At 52.5% G+C, this 19941-nt stretch overlaps 1 protein-coding gene across 1 annotated transcript in view; it reads right to left on the minus strand.

Annotated features, from left to right (window-relative positions):
- Gna14 (G protein subunit alpha 14) overlaps positions 1-13594 on the minus strand; it is a 133232-nt gene extending 119638 nt beyond the window's left edge. Inside the window, exon 1 of the mRNA XM_042665606.1 lies at positions 13467-13594. Coding sequence (XP_042521540.1) covers positions 13467-13590 — 124 coding nt within the window. The 5' untranslated portion in view covers positions 13591-13594. The remainder of the gene's footprint in view (positions 1-13466) is intronic.
- Positions 13595-19941: the final 6347 nt, after the last annotated feature.

Here is a 19941-nt window from a genome sequence, read left to right on the forward strand (position 1 = left end):
TCACACGCTGCCGGCACCACGGCGGGGCAAGCACGCGGAAAGCCCGCGTGAACACGCCCTGAGGCCACACGCAAAACACAAACCCGAGTTTGGACTTGGGTTCTGTCAAGGTATTTCATTATACGCAGCAAATATTCTTAAAACTGAAAAATCCAAACTGTGGAACACTTCTCATCGCACACATTTCAGACTGGGAATGCCTGTCCAGAAAGAAAGTACTCAAGCTGGGCACCGGTGGCTCACGCCTATAATCCTAGCTAATGAAGAGGCTGAGATCTGAGGATCGCGGTTCAAAGCCAGCCCAGGCAGGAAAAGTCCATGAAACTCTTACCACCAGAAAACCGGAAATGGTGCTGTGACTCAAACTTGTAGAGTATTAGCCTTGAGTGAAAAAGCTCAAAGACAGAACCCAGGCCCCCAGTTCAAGCCCCATATTGAAAAAAAAAAAAAAAAAGAGGCTTATTCATCACTTGATTTATGTAACCGTAATCTCTCTGTACACCACCTTTATAGTAGCAAGTTTTTTAAGTATAAAAAAGAAATTGTATCTCCTTTTTCTTTCATCCAAGACCTAGTTTTTCCTTCTTTAAATAAAAAAATTCTTAAAGACAACAAACAAAATGAGCAGTAAGCTAGCACTAGAAACACACACCTGTGGTCCAGCTACTTGGAGGCAGAGACGGGAAGATTACTCGAACTCAGGATTGAATGGGAGCCCAAACAACATAGCAAGACTGTACCTTCTTTTTATGTTGCTTTTAAGATATTGGAATATGATATTAAATATTCTTTTATACTAATGTATGATTTTATTACATTAGAATCAATATTTGGATGTTTAGGAGAGTAAGATAGATTTCCTCCGTACTACCTCACACTGATGAGGTGTGTACAAGGGTCACCTAAATGCTTAGCATTTGCTTGCTAGCTTTTCTAGAAAACATTTATTAAGAATTAAGTATTTGGCAACCACTTTGGAAAGCAGTCTGGAGGCACAGGCACTGCCTAGAGGTCTCTTCTAATCTCATTTCAGCACTGAAGCTGATTTCAGGACAATGAATAGCATCCCATAACTACAGCAGTTTTGCTTTATTGTACATCTGTATGGTCTCCTTAGGGGAAAAGGAAAGCAAAGAGAGTCATCGTGGAGCCTTGATCCCAGGACTTATTTCTTGAGGTTGAGAAGTCTAGGTGGACATGCACATTGACAAGGGTGGCGTTTGGAAAGCTGCTCTCAGATCAACAGCATGTCTAACCATTAATGTTGCCTTAGAAAGGAAGAAACTCAATATGAAGCCCTTTCTGGGTCAGTGGAAGAATGAATTGGCAATTAAGAAACTCATCTTGAGCGGGGCACAGGTGGCTCATGCCTGTCATCCTAGCTACTCAGGAGGCTGAGATCTGAGGGTCACAGTTCAAAGCCAGCCTGGGCAAGGAAAGTCTGTGAGACTCTGATCTCCAATAAATCACCAGAAAACCGGAAGTGGCGCTGTGGCTCAAGCGGTAGAGTGCTAGCCTTGAGCTGAAGAGCTGAGGGATAGCACCCAGGCCCTGAGTTCAAGCCCCACGACCCACCAAAAAAAAACAAAGAAACTCGTCTCCTAGCCAGGCACTGGTGGCTTACACCTATGATCCTAACTACTCAGGAGGCTGAGGTTTGAGGATCACAGTTCGAAACCAGCTCAGGCAACAAAGTCTGTAGAACTCTTATCTTCAATTAACCACCAGAAAGCTGGAAGTAGAGCCTGTGGCTCAATGTGCTAAAGCAAAAAAAAAAAAAAAAAAAGAGCTCAAGGACAGTGCCCAGACCCTCCACACACTAAGAAAGCAAAGAAGAAAGTAGACTTCAGCATTGGTCCTTCTGCCAACGCCCAGGCTGTCTGCCAAGTCTCGTCATTAACCCTGACCTTCCCCATCCCCTCCATCCAATGGAGGTTGGCACACTCTGTGGTGAAGAGACCAGCTTTACACGTTGTCATTAGCTGAAGACTGACGCATGTGTGTAAAAGTCCTCCTTTTGTTGCAATTGCTTTCGGCGTCATTGTCACTAGCACAGCAGCACATAGGACATAGGCAGACCTTCTTGTTCATGTTCATTCAGTCAAGGAGTAGAAAGCCAACGACTGAGCAAATAAGAATCCCAGGCCAAGTTGGGTATGGCAGCTCAAACCTATCATCCTACCTACAGGAGGCAGAGATAGAGGATCCAAGTTCAAGGTCATTCAGAGCCTGAAATTTCAAAAGATTTTATTTTAAGCAATAACTGGGAGCAGTGGTATGCCCCGTCATTTCTGCCACACTGGAAAGCACTAATAGGAGCATCACAGTCTAGTTGGGCCCAGATAGAAAGTGAGACCTTACATTAAAAAAATAATAATAATCAACACCGCTGGGTACCGGTGGCTCACACCTGTAATCCTAATTACTCAGGAGGCTGAGATCTGAAGACTGTAGCTTGAAACCAGCCTGGGTCAAAATGTCTGAGACTCTTATCTCCAATTAACCACCCAAAAGCTAGAAGCAGAACTCAGGGATGGCGCTCACACCCTAATTTCAAGCCCCAGGAGCAGTACACACAATAGTAATAATAACCAACACTAAATTGGCCGATGGAACGAATTCCCCGAGTACCCACATACACAATCTAGGTTAACTCTGCAATCAAAGTTTCAGTGAACACACACCACTGGGCAATGGAATTGAGCAACTAGGAGGCCATGATGCAGAAGTCACGTGGCTGGGACAGGCCTTGTAGAGAGAGGAAGTTGTAAGTTGAGATGCAAAGATAAAGAAACAGCCACATACCTGGAGAGAGAATGGGCAACAGAAAATGAATGTTCCAGACAGCAGAGATAAGACCAAAGATCAAGAGGCAAGAAGTCTGTGGTATGCAAAACACAGAAAGGCAGTGTGTGTGTGCGGCTTCAGACAGTGAGGCGAGGGAAGGAGGAATTAGAACGACATGGGGCGTGTGGAATTCATTTCAAATGTGAATGTACGACATTGGTTTTCTGAAGCCAGCACTAGAGTTTGAACTAGGGCCTTACAATTGTTTGGCTAGAAATTTTCTTAATAGAAACCCAGAAACACAACAAATCAAAGAAAGGTTGGACAAATGGGATTGCATGAAACTGCAGAGCTTCTGCATGGCAAAGGACATAGCTAGCAAGATCATTAGAAAGCCCATGGATTGGGAGAAGATCTTCACTAGCCATACAACGGACAAGGGTTTCATATCTAAAATATACCTGGAACTCAAAAATTAAATCCCCCAACAACAAATCTTCAAAGAAACAACTGCCCAATAAATAAGTGGGCAAAAGACTTAAAGAGAAACTTCTCTGAAGAGGAAAGAAGGATGGCCAATAGACACATGAAGAAATGCTCAACCTCTCTAGCCATAAAAGAAATGCAAATCAAAACAACATTGAGATACCACCTCACTCCAGTCAGAATGGCTACAATCAAGAACTCTAATAACAACGGATGCTGGAGGGGATGTGGACAGAAGGGAACCCTACTGCATTGTTGGTGGGAGTGTAAACTTGTTCACCCACTTTGGAAAGTAGTATGGAGGTTCCTCAAAAGACTCCACATAGAGCTCCCCTATGACCCAGCAATCCCACTTTTGGGCATTTACCCAAATGTTTACAAACAAGACCACACTAAAGCTACCAGCACAACTATGTTTATTGCAGCATTATTTACCATAACTAAGATATGGAACCAACCCAGATGCCCCTCAGTAGATGAATGGATCAAGAAAATGTGGTATATATAGACAATGGAATTCTATGCCTCCATCAGAAAGAATGACATTGCCCCATTTGTTAGGAAATGGAAAGACTTGCAAAAAATTATATTAAATGAAGTAAGCCAGGCCCAAAGAAACATAGGTCCCATGGTTTCCCTTATTTGCAATAACTAGTATATGTCTGAGTCAAGCAGAAAAGGTCAAATAAGTTGATGTTAGGTGAAATGAACCCCAAAATAAGGATTCAAATGTCTTTTTTCTTTCTTGCGATTGTTTCTAACACATTTATAAGATTATTTCTTTGTTGCTTTGTATGTCCCTCCCCCACAGTATAACCCCTGCTTTCTATGTATTTGATGTCAGTATAATTTGTGGAGGGGAAGGGAAAAAACAGATCGTTTAACTAGGGATACAGGTAGACCCATTGCAACAATGAGATGTACAAGTTGTTATGTCGAAAACAAACTTTACAACTTTGGTGCAGGAGGGGGGGGGAGAGCAGGGAGGATCGTGGGGCGGGGGGGGGGGAGGATGGGAAGGGATGGGGGGATGGGAAGGGGAAACAAAGGAGGAGGCTACAATGCTTGATAAGAAATGTACTCATTATCTTGCCCATGTAATTGTAACCCCTTTGTACAGTATTTTCACAATAAAAAGAAACTACAATTGTTGGCTAGCATTTTGCCACTTAAACCAGGCATCCAGACTGGCTTTTGGCTGGCTACTTTGGAGAGAGAGTCTTGAGGACTTTGCTACCCATGTTAGCTTCAAATCCAGAGCTTGCAGATCTCAGCCTCCTAAGCATAGCTACTTACAGGTGTTAGCCACTAGTGCCTGGCGAGACACTGGATTTAAGCAAGACAATCTTACCATCTACACTGATTTTAAAGCAGCCTGAAGAAGGGCCTGTTTGCAGGAGGGCAGCGACTGCCCTGAAATGGGAAGAAGAGTGAAGACCAGGGATCTGTTTTAGCCGGTGAGACAGTGCTGCTTGGCTGGCTTTGGGAGTTTCCTGAGGTAAGGAGATACAAGTGTGAAATGCCCACAGCCCTATACAATAGACACCTGATGCTTAATTTTTAAAAAGCTGCCACATTACTAAGTATAGCCTTGATATTTAAAGCAATTTGCTTCCTTTCCTTGGCAGGCTTCTGTTGTCGACAAGCTTGTACTTAGATTTTTCTTTCAGCTGGCGATGCGCAAGCCTCTTAGAGAAGACTGCACTTCCTTCTCCCTTTCTAACGTCCGATCTTTGTTGCAGACTTGTGGTAAGGAGGAGCACTGTCAAGCACTGAACACCCATCTTATTCTGGGGGCCGGGGGGAGAAACACCAAGCAAGCCAGAAAGCAGCCCAGGCTCTTGCCTATGAAGTTTACGGGCAGCAGAATTTTATTCAACCAGCATCCAGACACTAGTTTAAACACTTTAACATACTCATTCTCACGGGGAATTGGTGGCGCCTGCTTATAATGCTAGCTAGTCAGGAGGCTGAGGTCTGCGGATCGCAGTTCAAAATCATCCCAGGTAGTCAAATCTGTGAGAGTCTTACCGTCAATCAACTGGTAAAAAAGCCAAAAGCAGAGGTGCGGCTCAAGTGGTCAAGCACCAGCCTTGAGCACAAAAGCCAAGCAAGAGCACAAGGCCCTCAGTTCAAGCCTTTGTACTGCCCACGCAAGTACACACACCAATACTGTCTTTGGCGGTCGTGGGGCTTGAACTCAGGGCCTGGGCATTGTCCCTGAGCTTTTCCACGCAAGGCTAGCGCTCAATCACTTTGAGCCACAATGCTACTTCTGGTTTGGGGGTATTTAATTGGATATAAGAATCTCACAAATTTTCCTGCCCAGGCTGGCTTTGAACCATGATCCTCAGCTCTCAGCCTCCTGAGTAGCTAGGATGACAGGCATGAGCCACCGCCTCCCGGCATTCATACTCTTTTTGTGGGATTCTAATGACAGCATCTACCTGAAATGTCCTATGCGCTATGCTCACTCAAAGGATGAAAAAAAGTCATGCACATCCCAGGATGCATTTGGCTCACTGGGAAGAAGCCTCAAGGTGACAGGCAGTGAGTCTGCAACTAGACAAGTGTTTGCAAAGTGCAGGGCACACAGGATGGATGGCCGGGGATGTGCAGCCATGCCGGGGTGTAAGATTGCAGGACAGCAGCAGCAGCAGCCCTGGCAGGCGCGCGGAGCCCCGGCAGGACTCTTCTGTCGGTGTGCTCCCAATCCAGAACTGGCAGCCAGGCTCCTGCGCCTGCTCTCCAGTTCCCCCTGCCGCCAACTTCCCTGCGTCCTCGCCAATAAATCATTCTTCTGCTTAAACGATCTGCAACCAAGAGCTCTGGGCAGCGCAGTGGATTTACACGTCGGCAGAAGGCCAGCGCTGGTAATGAAATTAGGGCTGCTGGAGAGGCTCCTGCCACCCCTCCTTCAGTTCTAGCCCTTGGAGTTCCACTGGCGCACCTCCTTTCCCTCACAACGTTTGCAGCCCTGGCTGCCGGCCCCGGGTCGGGCATCCGCACTCCGCCACAGCCATGGATGTGATGTGGAGCGCTGGAATGCGCGCTGACAGCGGTGCACGCCTAGCCTTTGGCTGCGGAGGAAGACCCACAGCAGACCAGAGCATCAGGATGCTGCAGAGAGAATGGATGGGACCCAGACGCAATGGCAGCCGTCCCTGCAGGAACAGCTCCTACCGCATCTGCCGTGACGATCGTTCATGCACAGCCTTCGTTATTCACAACCAATTCTATTAGACGGCCGGGTGAGAATCCTTTCCTCCAAAGAAAGTCCCTGTGTTTGAACTTCGACCTCTGTCTTCAGTAGCTCTGCTATGACATTCACTGAAAATCCTTTTTCCTGGCTACTCACCTCTCACCTCAGAAGTGGGAGCTCCTGTAGTAGTGTTCCTCTGTAATTCACGTGAGAGCAGGGGGGAAATGGAGCAAAAGAGAGCTGGCCATGAGCAAAAGAGCTCAGGGACAGTGCCCGGGCCCTGAGTTGAAGCCCCAGGACTCACAAAAAAGAAAAGCCTAGTGCCAGTGGCTCACATCTGTAATCCTTACTCAGGAGGCTGAGATTTGAGGACTGTGGTTTGAAGGCAGACCTGGTAGGAAAGTCTGTGAGACTCTTATCTCCAAATACCACCAAAAATCCAGAAGTGGAACTGTGGTTCATCTAGCACAAAAACAATGCCAAGGCCCTGAGTTCAAACCCCACATTTAGCGGAAGGAAGGAAGGAAGGAAGGAGGGAGGGAGGGAGGGAGGGAGGGAGAGAGGGAGGGAGGGAGAGAGGGAGGGAGGGAGGCTAGCAGGCAGGCAGGCAGAAAAGGGAGGGGGAATGAGGGAGTAAGGGGAAGAAGAGAAAGGGGAGAGGGAGGAGGGAGGGAAGATAGAGGCAGGAAGGAGGGGGAGGGGGAGATCTTGAGGGTTAAGGTGTTTTCTCAAATTGCTTAATGCTGTACTTTACTGTGAGATCTTTCCACTCTGTAACTGCTCACAGTTTGTAAGATTTTAAAAAGTCTCCAAGTTTTCATCCTCTACTGACATGCCATAGAAACTTGGCTCTTCAGATAAGGGCAGTTGGTGGGAATTAGCGCACTGGCTATCTCTTCAAAGGAAAGACGCTCTTCTCCACCGCAGGCCGGCAGGACCCTTGGAGACATGGCTGACGGCTTGCATGGGAGGGAACAGCCTGGAGCGTCTTGTTTTGCAGAAACTACGGGAGTGCGGGGGGGGGGGGGGGGGGGGGGGAAACCTAGGGGCCGCCACTGTATCACGGATGCCAGTTTAGGGGGGGCTCATCACCCAAATCTTGCAAAATGGGAGCACCAAATGAGTTTGCTGAGTTTGTGATAGAGGAGTCCGGACACCAGGAAGGCTCTTGGGATAGAGGCCAAGCAGGATGTAGGCAAGGACTAGGCAGGAAAACCATCCACAGCCATCATGTGGACGATTCTAGATCAGGCCAGCATAACCGGAAGAGGGCATTTGTAGCTCAGTGGCAGACAGTTTGCCTAGCATGCACAAGGTCATGGGTTCATCCCCCAGAACTGGAAATAGAGGTTATTAAGCAGGGCATCTTCACGAGGCACAATGTGTTTGTAGCATGCCAGAAAGAATCTCTCCACAAAATTATGATACAATGGATAGAACGGACAACTTCCTAACCCAGCAACCAAACAGAAGGAGAGGGACACAGCGTGCATCCAGAAGTGACTGCTGCAAGACGTCATCCACGCAATACACACGAAGTCATAATCTCTAGTGATAAGAAAGGCAGACAGTCTCGAGACTGACGGATCCATTGGTACCGGGGAGGGAGAGGGCGCTGAACTGTTCAAAATAATCACCAGCAACCAGAGCCCATAGAAATGTTTCAGATGAAAGAAACTAAAAAAGACAGAAGCAAATACAATCTCCACACTGGACTCCATGCTGCGAATGAGAAAATGTCACCAAGAACATTCTTGGGCCGACTGACATAACGTGTTTATGCAAGATGATAGGCACAATGCTCGTATCACAGTTACGTCTATTGATGCTTAATTGGGCTGTAGTTATATAAAAGACATTATCCTTATTTTTAGGGGGAAAAAACCCCTGAGGGAGCTAGAGATGAAAACCACCATGCAATAAGCTCCTCTCAAACACAAGAAAAATGGAGGCGAACACAATCATTTTAATCCCAGTGAATTGCAAAAAGAACACACTTGCTCCTTGTATCTTCTTAACCGTATATATTTATTCTCTTGAAAGGGTTTCTACCTTATAAGATTAAAAAAAAAAAGATCTGGCGGAGGAAGATGGCTGCTGAGGAACACAGGGAACTTTCTGGACTGACAGGACTTGTCTAGCTCATGAGGATGCGTCTGTTTACACAACTGCTTATATGCACCAAAAAATGACAATGTGGTGATGGGTAACATTTCCTGTGATGGGTGACGTTTCCTGTGCGTCCCAGTCTGTATTTCAGAGAGTCGATATGACTGGAAGGCAGGAGAGAGGGGTGCTCGGCTCTGTCTTTGAGCGTGCCACGGACTGCTGCGTTCGGAGGGAAGCAGGGCAGCACAGAGCAAGCCATGCAGGTCCCCTTTCTGCAGCGTCTAACGGCCCAAGCCCACATTTAACCATTTTATATTAATATCCATGTTATAATGAACACAATTCTCAAACTGGTTTAAAAATAACGCCAAACAAACCTCAAAGTAACCTTACCCCTAAGAGGTACCCCACAGCACCCCAGATTCTCACCCTTTACCATCACCAGATGCCTCCCAGAAGAATCTCAGAGCCAAACATGTCTGTTAAAGCACTACCAGAAAAATGTGAACAAACTGCCACGCAGTCCACAACTGGTGAACTGAAACAGAAAATGACGCCTCACTGGTGCCCGAAGATGCTCAGGAGAGCCACGATACCTGCACGGACCACACACTCACTGCCAGGAAAACACCCAGCGGACGAAGTCCTTAGCAAGAAAAGGTAGAGTCCGGACTGGAACCCAGGCAGGCCAGCCTAAGAACGCACACAGGAACCCTGCACGGAGCTCAGGGCCGAAGTCTGTCATGCTGTCACCACCCATAGGCTGAGTCTCAACCTCCGATGCTTCTGAATCTAACTGGATTTGGAGACAAAGTTGTTAAAGAAGGGGCTAAAATAAGGCAAGGCTTTTAGGGTAGGGCCTAAGCCAGTAAAAAACACCAGGGATGTGCAATGCACCATAAAAAGGCTGCTATCCACCAGCCAAGGAGAAGCCAAACCTGCCGACACCTCCATCTTGGCCTTGAGATGGTTAAAAAAAAAAATGTCTCCCAGTCTGGTATGTGATTATGGTAACCTTAGCAAACAAATATAGCCAGAGTAGTTAAATACCAACTCCTCTTCTTTCCAGAGAGTTCTGAGACAAGGCATATGTTCAAAGTTAAGCTATCAGAGTTGGAGATACTCAGCCCCATTAAAAACCACATCAAGCTTCATTTGATACTAAATAAAAGATGCCATCTTCCTCTCAGTTCATTGCTATAGTCCAGACATGTTCTTTCTACAAAATACTACACTGTTCTTATCAGAATTCCTTTTGGCCTTACTTTAATGTAAGGAATTGATGAAGAATTTCAGCCTTATCCTTGCTTTTCCACACCTCCTCCCAGTGAGATGTGACCCCGGCATCTGCGATTCCTCTACACAGCGGCTTTTCCCTTTCTGGGCCGGACACGGATCGCGCTCTCCTTAAGTCCCGGCACCACCACGGTCTGCTAACAGCCTCCTGCAGACACCTGCTTCACTGGCTCCGGGCCTGGATCCCGACTCCCATTGCAAAGCGGAGTTTCTTCTAGAGCAAATCTACCATTTCTTGCCATGGACTAACTTCTCTGGGTCTAGTTTCTTCTGCAGTAGATGTAATCCACCCACTATTGAGACCTGTTGAACTTTCCACTCAAACTGTATGACCCTTCTATCTTCGGAGTCACTGACTCTCCCTTCAACTCAAAAGAAATAGACTATGCTACAATAAAGGAAACTAGAACTAGGTGCTGATGGTCCACACTTATAATTCTAGCTACTCAAGAGGCTGAGATCCAAGGATCATGGTTCAAAGTTAGCCGAAGGAAGGAAGGAAGGGAGGGAGGGAGGGAGGGAGGGAGGGAGGGAGGGAGGGAGGGAAGAGAAAGAGAAAGTGAGGGTGGGAAGGAAGGAAAGAAGGAAAGAAAGGAGAGAGAGAAAAGAAAAGAAAAGAAGAAACAAACTGAACTTTTTAAGCAGCCCATCTTTGAGATTCTGAACTGCAGGAGGTTTGGAAACTGTGTGTCACAGGAAAATGATCCCTGAGAAGGCAGGCCTGCCAGTCCCAGCTGCTCATGGTTCCAAGGGGGTCACAGGAGGTCAGATGAGCATTAAGAGCCAGGCAGGGGTTCTGGAATTCAGAAGGCTTTCTCATCACCTGGATTAATGTGGTTTTTAAGATAAGCAACTTACCCATATCCCCCCCCCCCCCCCCCACTGCGAGTTCCAAAGCAAGCCTTTTCCTTCAGCAAATGGCTCTGCTTACTGTATCTTTTTTGAAGCAAAGGGCAGGCATGGTCAGCTCTTGGTATACTGCAGCCACCATGCTTCAAACCCTAGCACAGAGCTGAGCAGTTCAGAACGAGCTCGGTTTCTGTCTGCCCTGGAAAAGAAAAAGTGCGCCAGCAAAGCCAGGTCCACTCCTGTGTTGTTTGTTTGTTTGCTTGCTTGGGAGTGAGTCTGGGCAGGAACACAAGGGAAGCCTTCACTACTATCAATCAAGGCAGCAAACTGTCATTCAACACCCCCCTCCCAACTATTTCCCTTGATAATAGCTGGTAAGGCCAGACTCAATTCAGCATTGTCCATTCCTCCCGAGCTCTGGGCTAGACTTGGAAGGGCCACTGGGGTCGCAGTGCCCCATGGACAGAGTCCCTTCCTTCGCCACCTGGGGAAGCCCCACCCCACCCCCTTCCCAAACTCCTGCACGATCCATCCTAGCTCTCAGCGGCCCCTTGGGCACTGTCCACCTCCTGAGAACCTGCAGCGGGCTTGGGGGGATTGCAGCTGGGCCTTGGAGGGAGATTGCAGCTGGGCCTTGGGGGGAGATTGCAGCTGGGCCTTGTGGGGGGATTGCAGCAGGCTTGGGGGGAGATTGCAGCTGGGCCTTGGGGTAGGGGGCAGCGTGGAGTCTGCGGTCAGCACTTTGGACTTGCAGATTTCCCGCTCCACGGGAAAATCAGACCTGGCCCTCTTTTCTCTTACTTTTTGTTGTTGGAACTCAGCACTCGACGCCTTGCTCATGGGCTGGCACTCTACCCACCGATCCATGCCTCCAACCCCAGACCAGGCCCTCCTGATGCTAGATTAAACACAAAGGGCCTCCAATGCCCAGGCCTGAAGACAGCCTTTCTCCTAGCTACGTCCAGGCGGCCATGCGGCCTCTGCCTTCCGCATTCTGAATGGCGACGGCTGAGCCGTATTCACCAATCGACAGGTGCCCCACGTCTGGGAAGCGCGCTGTTCGGTGAGTGGTGGACAGAGGTCGGGGAAGACCGCTGCTCCTGCGAGGGCTGCAGGCCCGCACCACACCGCCTGGCTCCGGAGGTGACCGCCTGCCCCCCCCCCCCCCCCCCCCCGCGGTTTTCTGAGTCTGACAGGTGGAGCAGCTGCTGGGCCTTCTGCGGGGCACAGCACATCGTCGGGCTCACCTGCAGGGGCTAGGGCTGAACCCCAAGGCTAGGGCTGAACCCAAGGCTAGAGCTGAACCCCAAGGCTAGAGCTGAACCCTGGGATAGAGCTGAACCCAAGGCTAGAGCTGAACCCTGGGATAGAGCTGAACCCTGGGATAGAGCTGAACCCAAGGCTAGAGCTGAACCCAAGGCTAGAGCTGAACCCTGGGATAGAGCTGAACCCAAGGCTAGAGCTGAACCCCAAGACTAGAACTGAACCCCAAGGCTAGAGCTGAACCCTAAGGCTAGAGCTGAACCCCAAGGCTAGAGCTGAACCCCAGGAAAGGGCTGAACCCCAAGGCTAGAGCTGAACCCCAAGGCTAGAGCTGAACCCAAGGCTAGAGCTGAACCCCAAGGCTAAAGCTGAACCCTAAGGCTAGAACTGAACCCCAAGGCTAAAGCTGAACCCCAGGGATAGAGCTGAACCCTAAGGCTAAAGCTGAACCCTAAGGCTAAAGCTGAACCCCAGGAATAGAGCTGAACCCCAAGGCTAAAGCTGAACCCCAGGGATAGAGCTGAACCCTAAGGCTAAAGCTGAACCCTAAGGCTAAAGCTGAACCCCAGGGATAGAGCTGAACCCCAAGGCTAAAGCTGAACCCCAGGGATAGAGATGAACCCTAAGGCTAGAGCTGAACCCCAAGGCTAGAGCTGAACCCAATGCTAGAGCTGAACCCCAAGGCTAGAGCTGAACCCCAGGAAAGGGCTGAACCCCAAGGCTAGAGCTGAACCCCAAGGCTAGAGCTGAACCCAAGGCTAGAGCTGAACCCCAAGGCTAGAGCTGAACCCCAGGAAAGGGCTGAACCCCAAGGCTAGAGCTGAACCCCAGGAAAGGGCTGAACCCCAGGAAAGGGCTGAACCCCAGGAAAGGGCTGAACCCCCGCCTAGGGCTGAACCCCGAAGGGCGCCAGGCGGAGCCCCTGCCACCGTCCCAGCGCCCCAGCGGGAGTTCCACCAAACCAGCAGGGCGGGGGTCAGCCCGCGCCCCGCTCCCAGGCAGGGGAGGAGGGGTCTGGGAAAGTCACCTGGAGCGATGTGCCACGACGCCGGACAGAGCGGACAGACGGACGGGGCGCCTGGTACCCGAGCCCCGTGACCCCCATCCACAGGAACCACGAGGAGGCAGAGCCCGCCCCGCAGGCCCCCCTGCGGCCTCGATGTCTGCCCCCCCCCCCTCGTCCCGATGCCTGGCCCCGATGTCTGCCCGGATGCCGGCCCCTCGATGTCGGTCCCCCAATGTCAGCCCCCCGATGTCCGCCCCCCCCATGCCGGCCCCGATGTCCGCCCCCCCATGCCGGCCCCGATGTCCGCCCCAATGTCCCCCCCCATGCCGGCCCCGATGTCCGCCCCGATGTCCGCCCCCCCCATGCTGGCCCCGATGTCCGCCCCGATGTCCGCCCCCCATGCCGGCCCCGATGTCCGCCCCGATGTCCGCCCCCCATGCCGGCGCCGCCGCCGCCCCGCCGACTCACCGAGCAGCAGCAGCTTGAGCTCGCGGCGCGCGGCGCGCCGGTCCCGGCGGAGCTGCCGCTCGATCTCGGCGCTGATGCGCTGCGCCTCCTTCTCCTCGGCCGACCGGCAGCAGCACCCCGCCATGGCGCCCGCCCGCCGCGGGGCCCGGAGCTCGGGGTCGGCCCCCGGGAGCGCGGGCGGCGGGGGGCGCGGGGGCGCCGCGTGCACCGGGGGTCCCGTCCGGGTCCGGCACCGCAGCGGGGCCGCCACTCCGTGGGGAGCCGTGGGAGGGCGCCGCGGGTCCTCCGGGCCTGGGGACCGGGCGGGGGTCGCCGCCGCGCAGGAGGCCAAGAGCGGGGCCGGCTGAACTCCGTCTAGAAAGTTCCCAAAGCTCCTCGGACTGAAGAGCGGGCGAGGGGGCGGGGCGGGGCGGGGCGGACCCGCAGCCCGGAGGCCTCGGGACGGGGGGCGGGGGGGGGGGGGGGGGGAGAACAGGGCGGGGGAGGGAACGGGGCGCGGTGGGGGTCCGGGGCGCGTGGGGAGTCTGGACGCAGGGGTTCGGGGTGCGGGGGGAGTCTGGACGCAGGGGTTCGGGGCGCGGGGGGAACGGGGCGCGGGGGAGTCTGGACGCAGGGGTTCGGGGCGCGGGGGGATCGGGGCGCGGGGGAGTCTGGACGCAGGGGTTCGGGACGCGGGGGGTTCGGGGCGCGGGGGGATCGGGGCGCGGGGGGTTCGGGGCGCGGGGGTAGTCGGGACGCGGGGGGGATCGGGGTGCGGGGGGGGTCGGGACGCGGGGGGGGGGGTCGGGGCGCTGGGGGATCGGGGCGCGGGGGGGGGGTCGGGGCGCGGGGGGAGTCGGGACGCGGGGGGAGTCGGGGCGCGGGGGGAGTCGGGGCGCGGGGGGGATCGGGGCGCGGGGGGGGATCGGGGCGCGGGGGGAGTCGGGACGCGGGGGGGTTCGGGGCACCGGGGGAGTCGGGGCGCGGGAGGATCGGGGCGCGGAGGGATCGGGGCGCGGGGGGAGTCTGGACGCAGGGGTTCGGGGCGCGGGGGGTTCGGGGCGCGGGGGGATCGGGGCGCGGGGGGTTCGGGACGCGGGGGGGATCGGGGCGCGGGGGGATCGGGGCGCGGGGGGAGTCGGGGCGCGGGGGAGCGCGGGGGGTTCTCAGGGGTCGGCCTGCACGGCGGGCCGGGCCGCGCGCGGGCAGCCGCGGGGAGGGTCTGCACCCCGACGCCGGCCTCGGCACCCCTCTCTCCGCGTGGACGGGACGCGCCAGCCCGGCGCGCTGCCCGCGAAGGCCCGCGTTACTAGAGCTGAGCACCGCGAGGCAGCGGCGCCCGCGACTCCCTCAGCCGGACGGGGAACCGCGACGGCTGCTTTGCACGGGCCGCGCTGTCGGGGGTCCCCCGGTTCCCGGCTCCCCGGCCCTCCCAGCCCCCGGCCCCGGCCCCCGTCTCCCCGGCCCCGGCCCCGTCCCCGGCCCCGGCCCCCGGCCTCAGTCGGTCCCAAGCCCGCCGCGCTCTGATCGCGTCGCAGCCGCCGCCGGGAAAAACGCAGACAGCCCCAAAGCCCCCCTTCCCAGCTCCCGCGCCAGGACAGACCGACAGACCGACCCACGGCCGGGGAGGACGGACGGCCGCAGCGTGCAGACACCGGAGGCAGCCGCGGACCCCGCGGGCCTCGGCCGGGCCGCGAGCCTCGGGTTCTCCCCGACCCCCCCCCCCCCCCCCCCGCCGCCGCGCTCGGCGGACCCGCTCCTCCTCCGCGGGGGCTCGGAGACACCCCGCCAGCGTGCGCCACGGTAACCGTGACCCCTGACCCCCGCCCCCCGCCAGCGTGCACCGCGGTAACCGTGACCCCCGCCCCAGCTCGCTGAGCTTGGTTGGCCGCTGGAGAGCCAGGCCTGCTGGTCGTCCCCGGTTTGCAAGGCCGCCGAGCTGACCGACACGCGTGTGTCTCCCCGACCCACAGCCAGGAGCCGGGCAGGCGGCTGCAAGCCGCAGAGCAGAGGTTCTGAGTTCAAGGCCCGCCTGGCCACCCAAGGGACCCTGACTCAAAGCCAGCAATGCACCGTTAAGGGCCGCGACGGGGCCGTCCCCGCGGAGCGGCCACGCGAGCAGCGGCGGCCGGCGGTCCTTAAACACCCGATGCGCAGCCCCGGCGACGGTAACGACCGGGAGGCCCAGCAGGCCCCGGTGAGCGGCTGCCTATCCACGCGGCCCAGCAGGCCCCGGTGAGCGGCGGCCGATCCGGGGAGGCCCAGCAGGCCCCGGTGAGCGGCGGCCGATCCGCGAGGCCGGGTTTGATCCTTACTCTGGGGAAATCCCCTCAGCAAGGCACAGACTGACCAGCGGTCACCTGGGTCTGTGTAGCACAGCCAGGATGCGCAGAGGGGGACGCACCTACCACGCACTGCTCAGGGATGTGGACCACGCACTGCTCAGGGATGTGGACCACGCACTGCTCAGGGATGTGGACCGCGCACTGCTCAGGGATGTGGACCGCGCACTGCTCAGGGATGTGGACCGCGCACGAATAACGGGAAGAATCTTCTGAGGACACGGAAGCTCCTCTACCCAGAGTCCCAGCACTCAGGGCCTCAAGGGGGAGGCCAGCCAGAGCCGCAAAACGAGTTCAAGGCCAAGCTGGGCTACCATAGGAAGACTGTCTCCATGACACAGTACACACTGTAACAAGCCGGGCACTGGTGGCTCACGCCTGTAATCCTAGCTTCCCCGGAAGCCGAGATCTGAGGATTGCAGGTCAAAGCCAAACCTGGCAGGAAAGTCCGAGAGACTCTTACCTCCTATTAGCCACCGAGAGCCAGATGTTGAGCTGTGGCTCAAGCCCTAAATCAACAGCTTTGAGCGAAAAAGCTAAGGAAAAGTACTCAGAGAGGAGGAGGGGGAGGAGGAGGAAACACAAATTGGCTGACAATCCAGACCAGCCCTGACATAAACCAAGATCCTATCTTGAAATAAAAAAACCAACAGTATAACAGTGTACTAGCAAGTGGCTCAGGTGGTCAAGTGCTTGCTTAACTAACATGAGGTTGTAAGTTCAAGCTCCAGTACCACCTGCAAAGTTATCATTGTAACCCTCTCAGTTCTCCTTATCTTTAAGGTCTAGGGGTGGGTAGGACGAGAGTCATTTTATATTACAAACATAAAACATCTTTCCAGGAAGCATTTGTGAAACAAGTCCTGGGCTCAAAAACAATATCATTTTATTATTCCAAAAATCCTGCAGTTCAGTCTTCTTCCGTTTGCAGGTTAGAGCTCAGACTACACGTGAGTTTCAGACCTGTGCACTAGCAGAGCACACTGTGTGTGTACGCTGAGTGTGTGTTCCCTGGCATGTGCATCTGATCCTGCCAGCCTGTGCCAGGCACCCAGCACCTGAACATCTGGGCTCTCATTTCAACATCTCACCCAGAACCCCTGTGTCTTCTTCTACCTATTATAGGGAAAAGGTGTCGTGTGTGTGTGTGTGTGTGTGTGTGTGTGTGTGTTTGTCCTTGCTCACTCTAGTTGTAGATTAGCAAATTTTAGCAGACTGAAGCAAAGTTGAAACACACACACACATGCACACACACACACACACACACACACACGCACACACACACACACCCCTCTTTCCTGCCTATAAAGAATGACTATCTTATTGTTAATTCAGAACTTCAAAGTAAGATATAACAAAAGCCAGGGAAGATATTGCTCTGTCCTAACTGTAACACCTTGGAATTTTAACAAGTCAGCTAGAGCATAAATGCTCTGACATGGTTACATGGACATACACACAGAATCAAGTCTGTCACCACTACTTCGGTTATGGGAGAATATGATATGACCTCCATATTTTGTTTCGCATCCAAGAATACCTTGCAGAAATCCTTTTAGGTAAACGGGTTTACTCTGGTTCAGTCTTTTTTAAAGGCCATGTAATAGTCCACACCGCGAAAGGAAGATACATTATTCCACATTTCCTCTTTGAAGGACATTCATTTTTGTGAAGTTTTGGCCAATAAAACAAATCTGAAATAGCATCACTTGTATATAAATCTTAATGAACTGCACAAGTGTTTGTATTTCTATGGGATAGATTCCCAGGAAAGATTGCTGTATTAAAAGATACATACATCCTTTTTACTTTAATAGATGTGGCCAGATTCTGTTCCAAAAAGACTAAAGCATTCTCTGTCTCTGCCAAAAATATAAGCAGCCATCTCCCCATATCCCCACTGGCAATAAATATTATTGCTCATTAACTTTCGGCATCCTGAGGAGAATAAACTCATATTGAAGTGTTGCTTTCCTCTTCCTGACTATTCATGAATTCGCTCTGCTCTTCATCTGCTTGTTAGCATTTGTATTTGCCACCCTGTGAGTTGTTTACTCATATCTTTTGCTCGTTTTTTAAAAAAGAATCAGGTCATTTGTCTCTCTCTTGAAAAGCTGTAAACTCTTCAATATTACATATGAGTTTTTTTGTCCTCTGAATTACGGCCTTGCAAAAATATATTGCTTGTCTTTTATCATGTTAATGGTGGTGTTTGACATATAAAAGATTCGGGTTTTATATGGCATCATCCCTCTTTCCTTGTGTAGCTTGCAGAGTTACAGTCAGGGTGAGATCTCCTTTCTACACTCTGCTGTGGCGCAAGATTTCTCCGAAATTCTTCCATTGTTTTGTATTTGATCCATCTGAGGTTCATTATAAAATACCTAAGACAGAAGGCAAATTTTGCTTTTATCTGGATGGATCACCTGGACTCCGACCACTATCTGTTGAACATTCCATCATTTCTGCCAATGAACTAAAACTCCTGTTCAGTCCTCCTATTAACAAAGATCCATCTTCTTGAGTCTTTATTGTTTCAAAATTTAGGAAGGACATCACTGATAAACATCAGTTTATGGATGAATCAATGTCTGAACAGAACGACAAGTGTTTGGAACCACTGGAGTTGCTAAACATACCTTCTCCAATGTCAAAATATCTCAACCCCTGTCTAGAATAGAAATCAAGATGGTGTTGATTGAAAAGACAGGCAATCCGCTCAATAGAAGAGAAGAGACCACTGGAAGGAGGCCCTCTCCGGCAGACAGCAACCTGGAGCAGCCTGCCCGGCCTCCCTCCCGCCCTCCTCCTTCCTTTGCAACTATGAAAGACACCTGCTTAGCCAGAGCTGGCCCTGTGTGTGTGGACAATGTTGGGATAATGTAGGCTGAGTTGGTAAGTAATGCCCTCAGCCCTGAGCCCTCAGCCCAGAGGCCTCCGGTCCTGCCCTTGGACCCCAGGCCACCAGGAGGCGCTGTCAGAATACAGTGTCAGGTCTGAAGATGGAACAAGCCCCTTGGTTTTTAATCTCCCATGGAGCCTTCTCTATTACTGACCTCCCAACCACCACCTAAGAATCCTGACAGCTAGGGAGGCTGAAATCTAAGGATCTGAAGACTCGTGTGTGTGTGTGTGTGTGTGTGTGTGTGTGCATGCACACGCAGGTATGTGCCTGCCTGCCTGCTGTGGCACTCTACCTCTTGAGCCACAGCTCTACTTCCAGCTCTAAGCTGGACAACTGGAAATAAAAGCTTCATGGATGTTCCTGCCTGGGCTGGTGTTTGGCCTCCTAAGTAGCTAGGATTACAGTGTGAGCCACCATGCCCCACTTGACTGGTTGATTTGTCTTATTTTATGCATGTATGTATTAGTAAGCTCTTTCGGTGCAGCAAATATACAAAGTATGTTGACTGTGTGGAAAAAGCCTCCTGTTAATCACCAGAACAATTCTCTTCACAAGCTGATGCTATAATATGGTACCAGCTAAGTACTGAAAACCAATTCAACAGAGACCTGAGCCTCTCTGAAACGTTCTTAGTTGAGTCTGAAGAAACTGGAAGGAACAAAGGCAAGGTTAAGAATGTCAAGCCTTCTAAAACCTGATCCCCATTTGAAGTTCAGCGAGCTGAGGAGCGATTATATAATCAAACTGAAAGGCTTCTTTCCAGTGTGAGAGGAGGGTTTTGTTTCTGTTTGGATGGTTATGTAAGAGTCACGTGGTTTCCCTCTGGCCATGCTTTTTATTTTCTTTGGTTCTGTATTCAGTGTGTGTGTGTGTGAGAGAGAGAGAGAGACAGAGACAGATGCACCTGCCTGGGACCCCCACCCCATGTCTCTCGATGCTTTGTAATGCACTGGCTCCGAAGAGCCTGCTTGCCAGTGCGAATAGGTCTGACAGGTTTCTTGCCCCCATTCTGGGTAGTGGCCCCAGGCAGACACAGGCTGGCCTCCAGCAGCAGGGAACCAACCGCAAGTCCAGGATGCTTCTTGGTTTCCAGTCCTGAGTTTGGCTTCAAAGCTGTCATCCGCTCCATTCTGACAAGAGCTGGGTGAGTTGGTTCAGACCTTCTCTCCTTCCTTCCCAACCGTTTGGTGGGGCCTGTGCCACCGTCGCAGAAATGAGCAGGCCGCATTTCCTCCAGCCCTGTCCAGGA

This window comes from Dipodomys spectabilis, unplaced genomic scaffold, assembly GCF_019054845.1.
Source record: "Dipodomys spectabilis isolate Male_0828 unplaced genomic scaffold, ASM1905484v1 ptg000335l, whole genome shotgun sequence".
In the NCBI taxonomy this organism is placed as follows: domain Eukaryota; kingdom Metazoa; phylum Chordata; class Mammalia; order Rodentia; family Heteromyidae; genus Dipodomys; species Dipodomys spectabilis.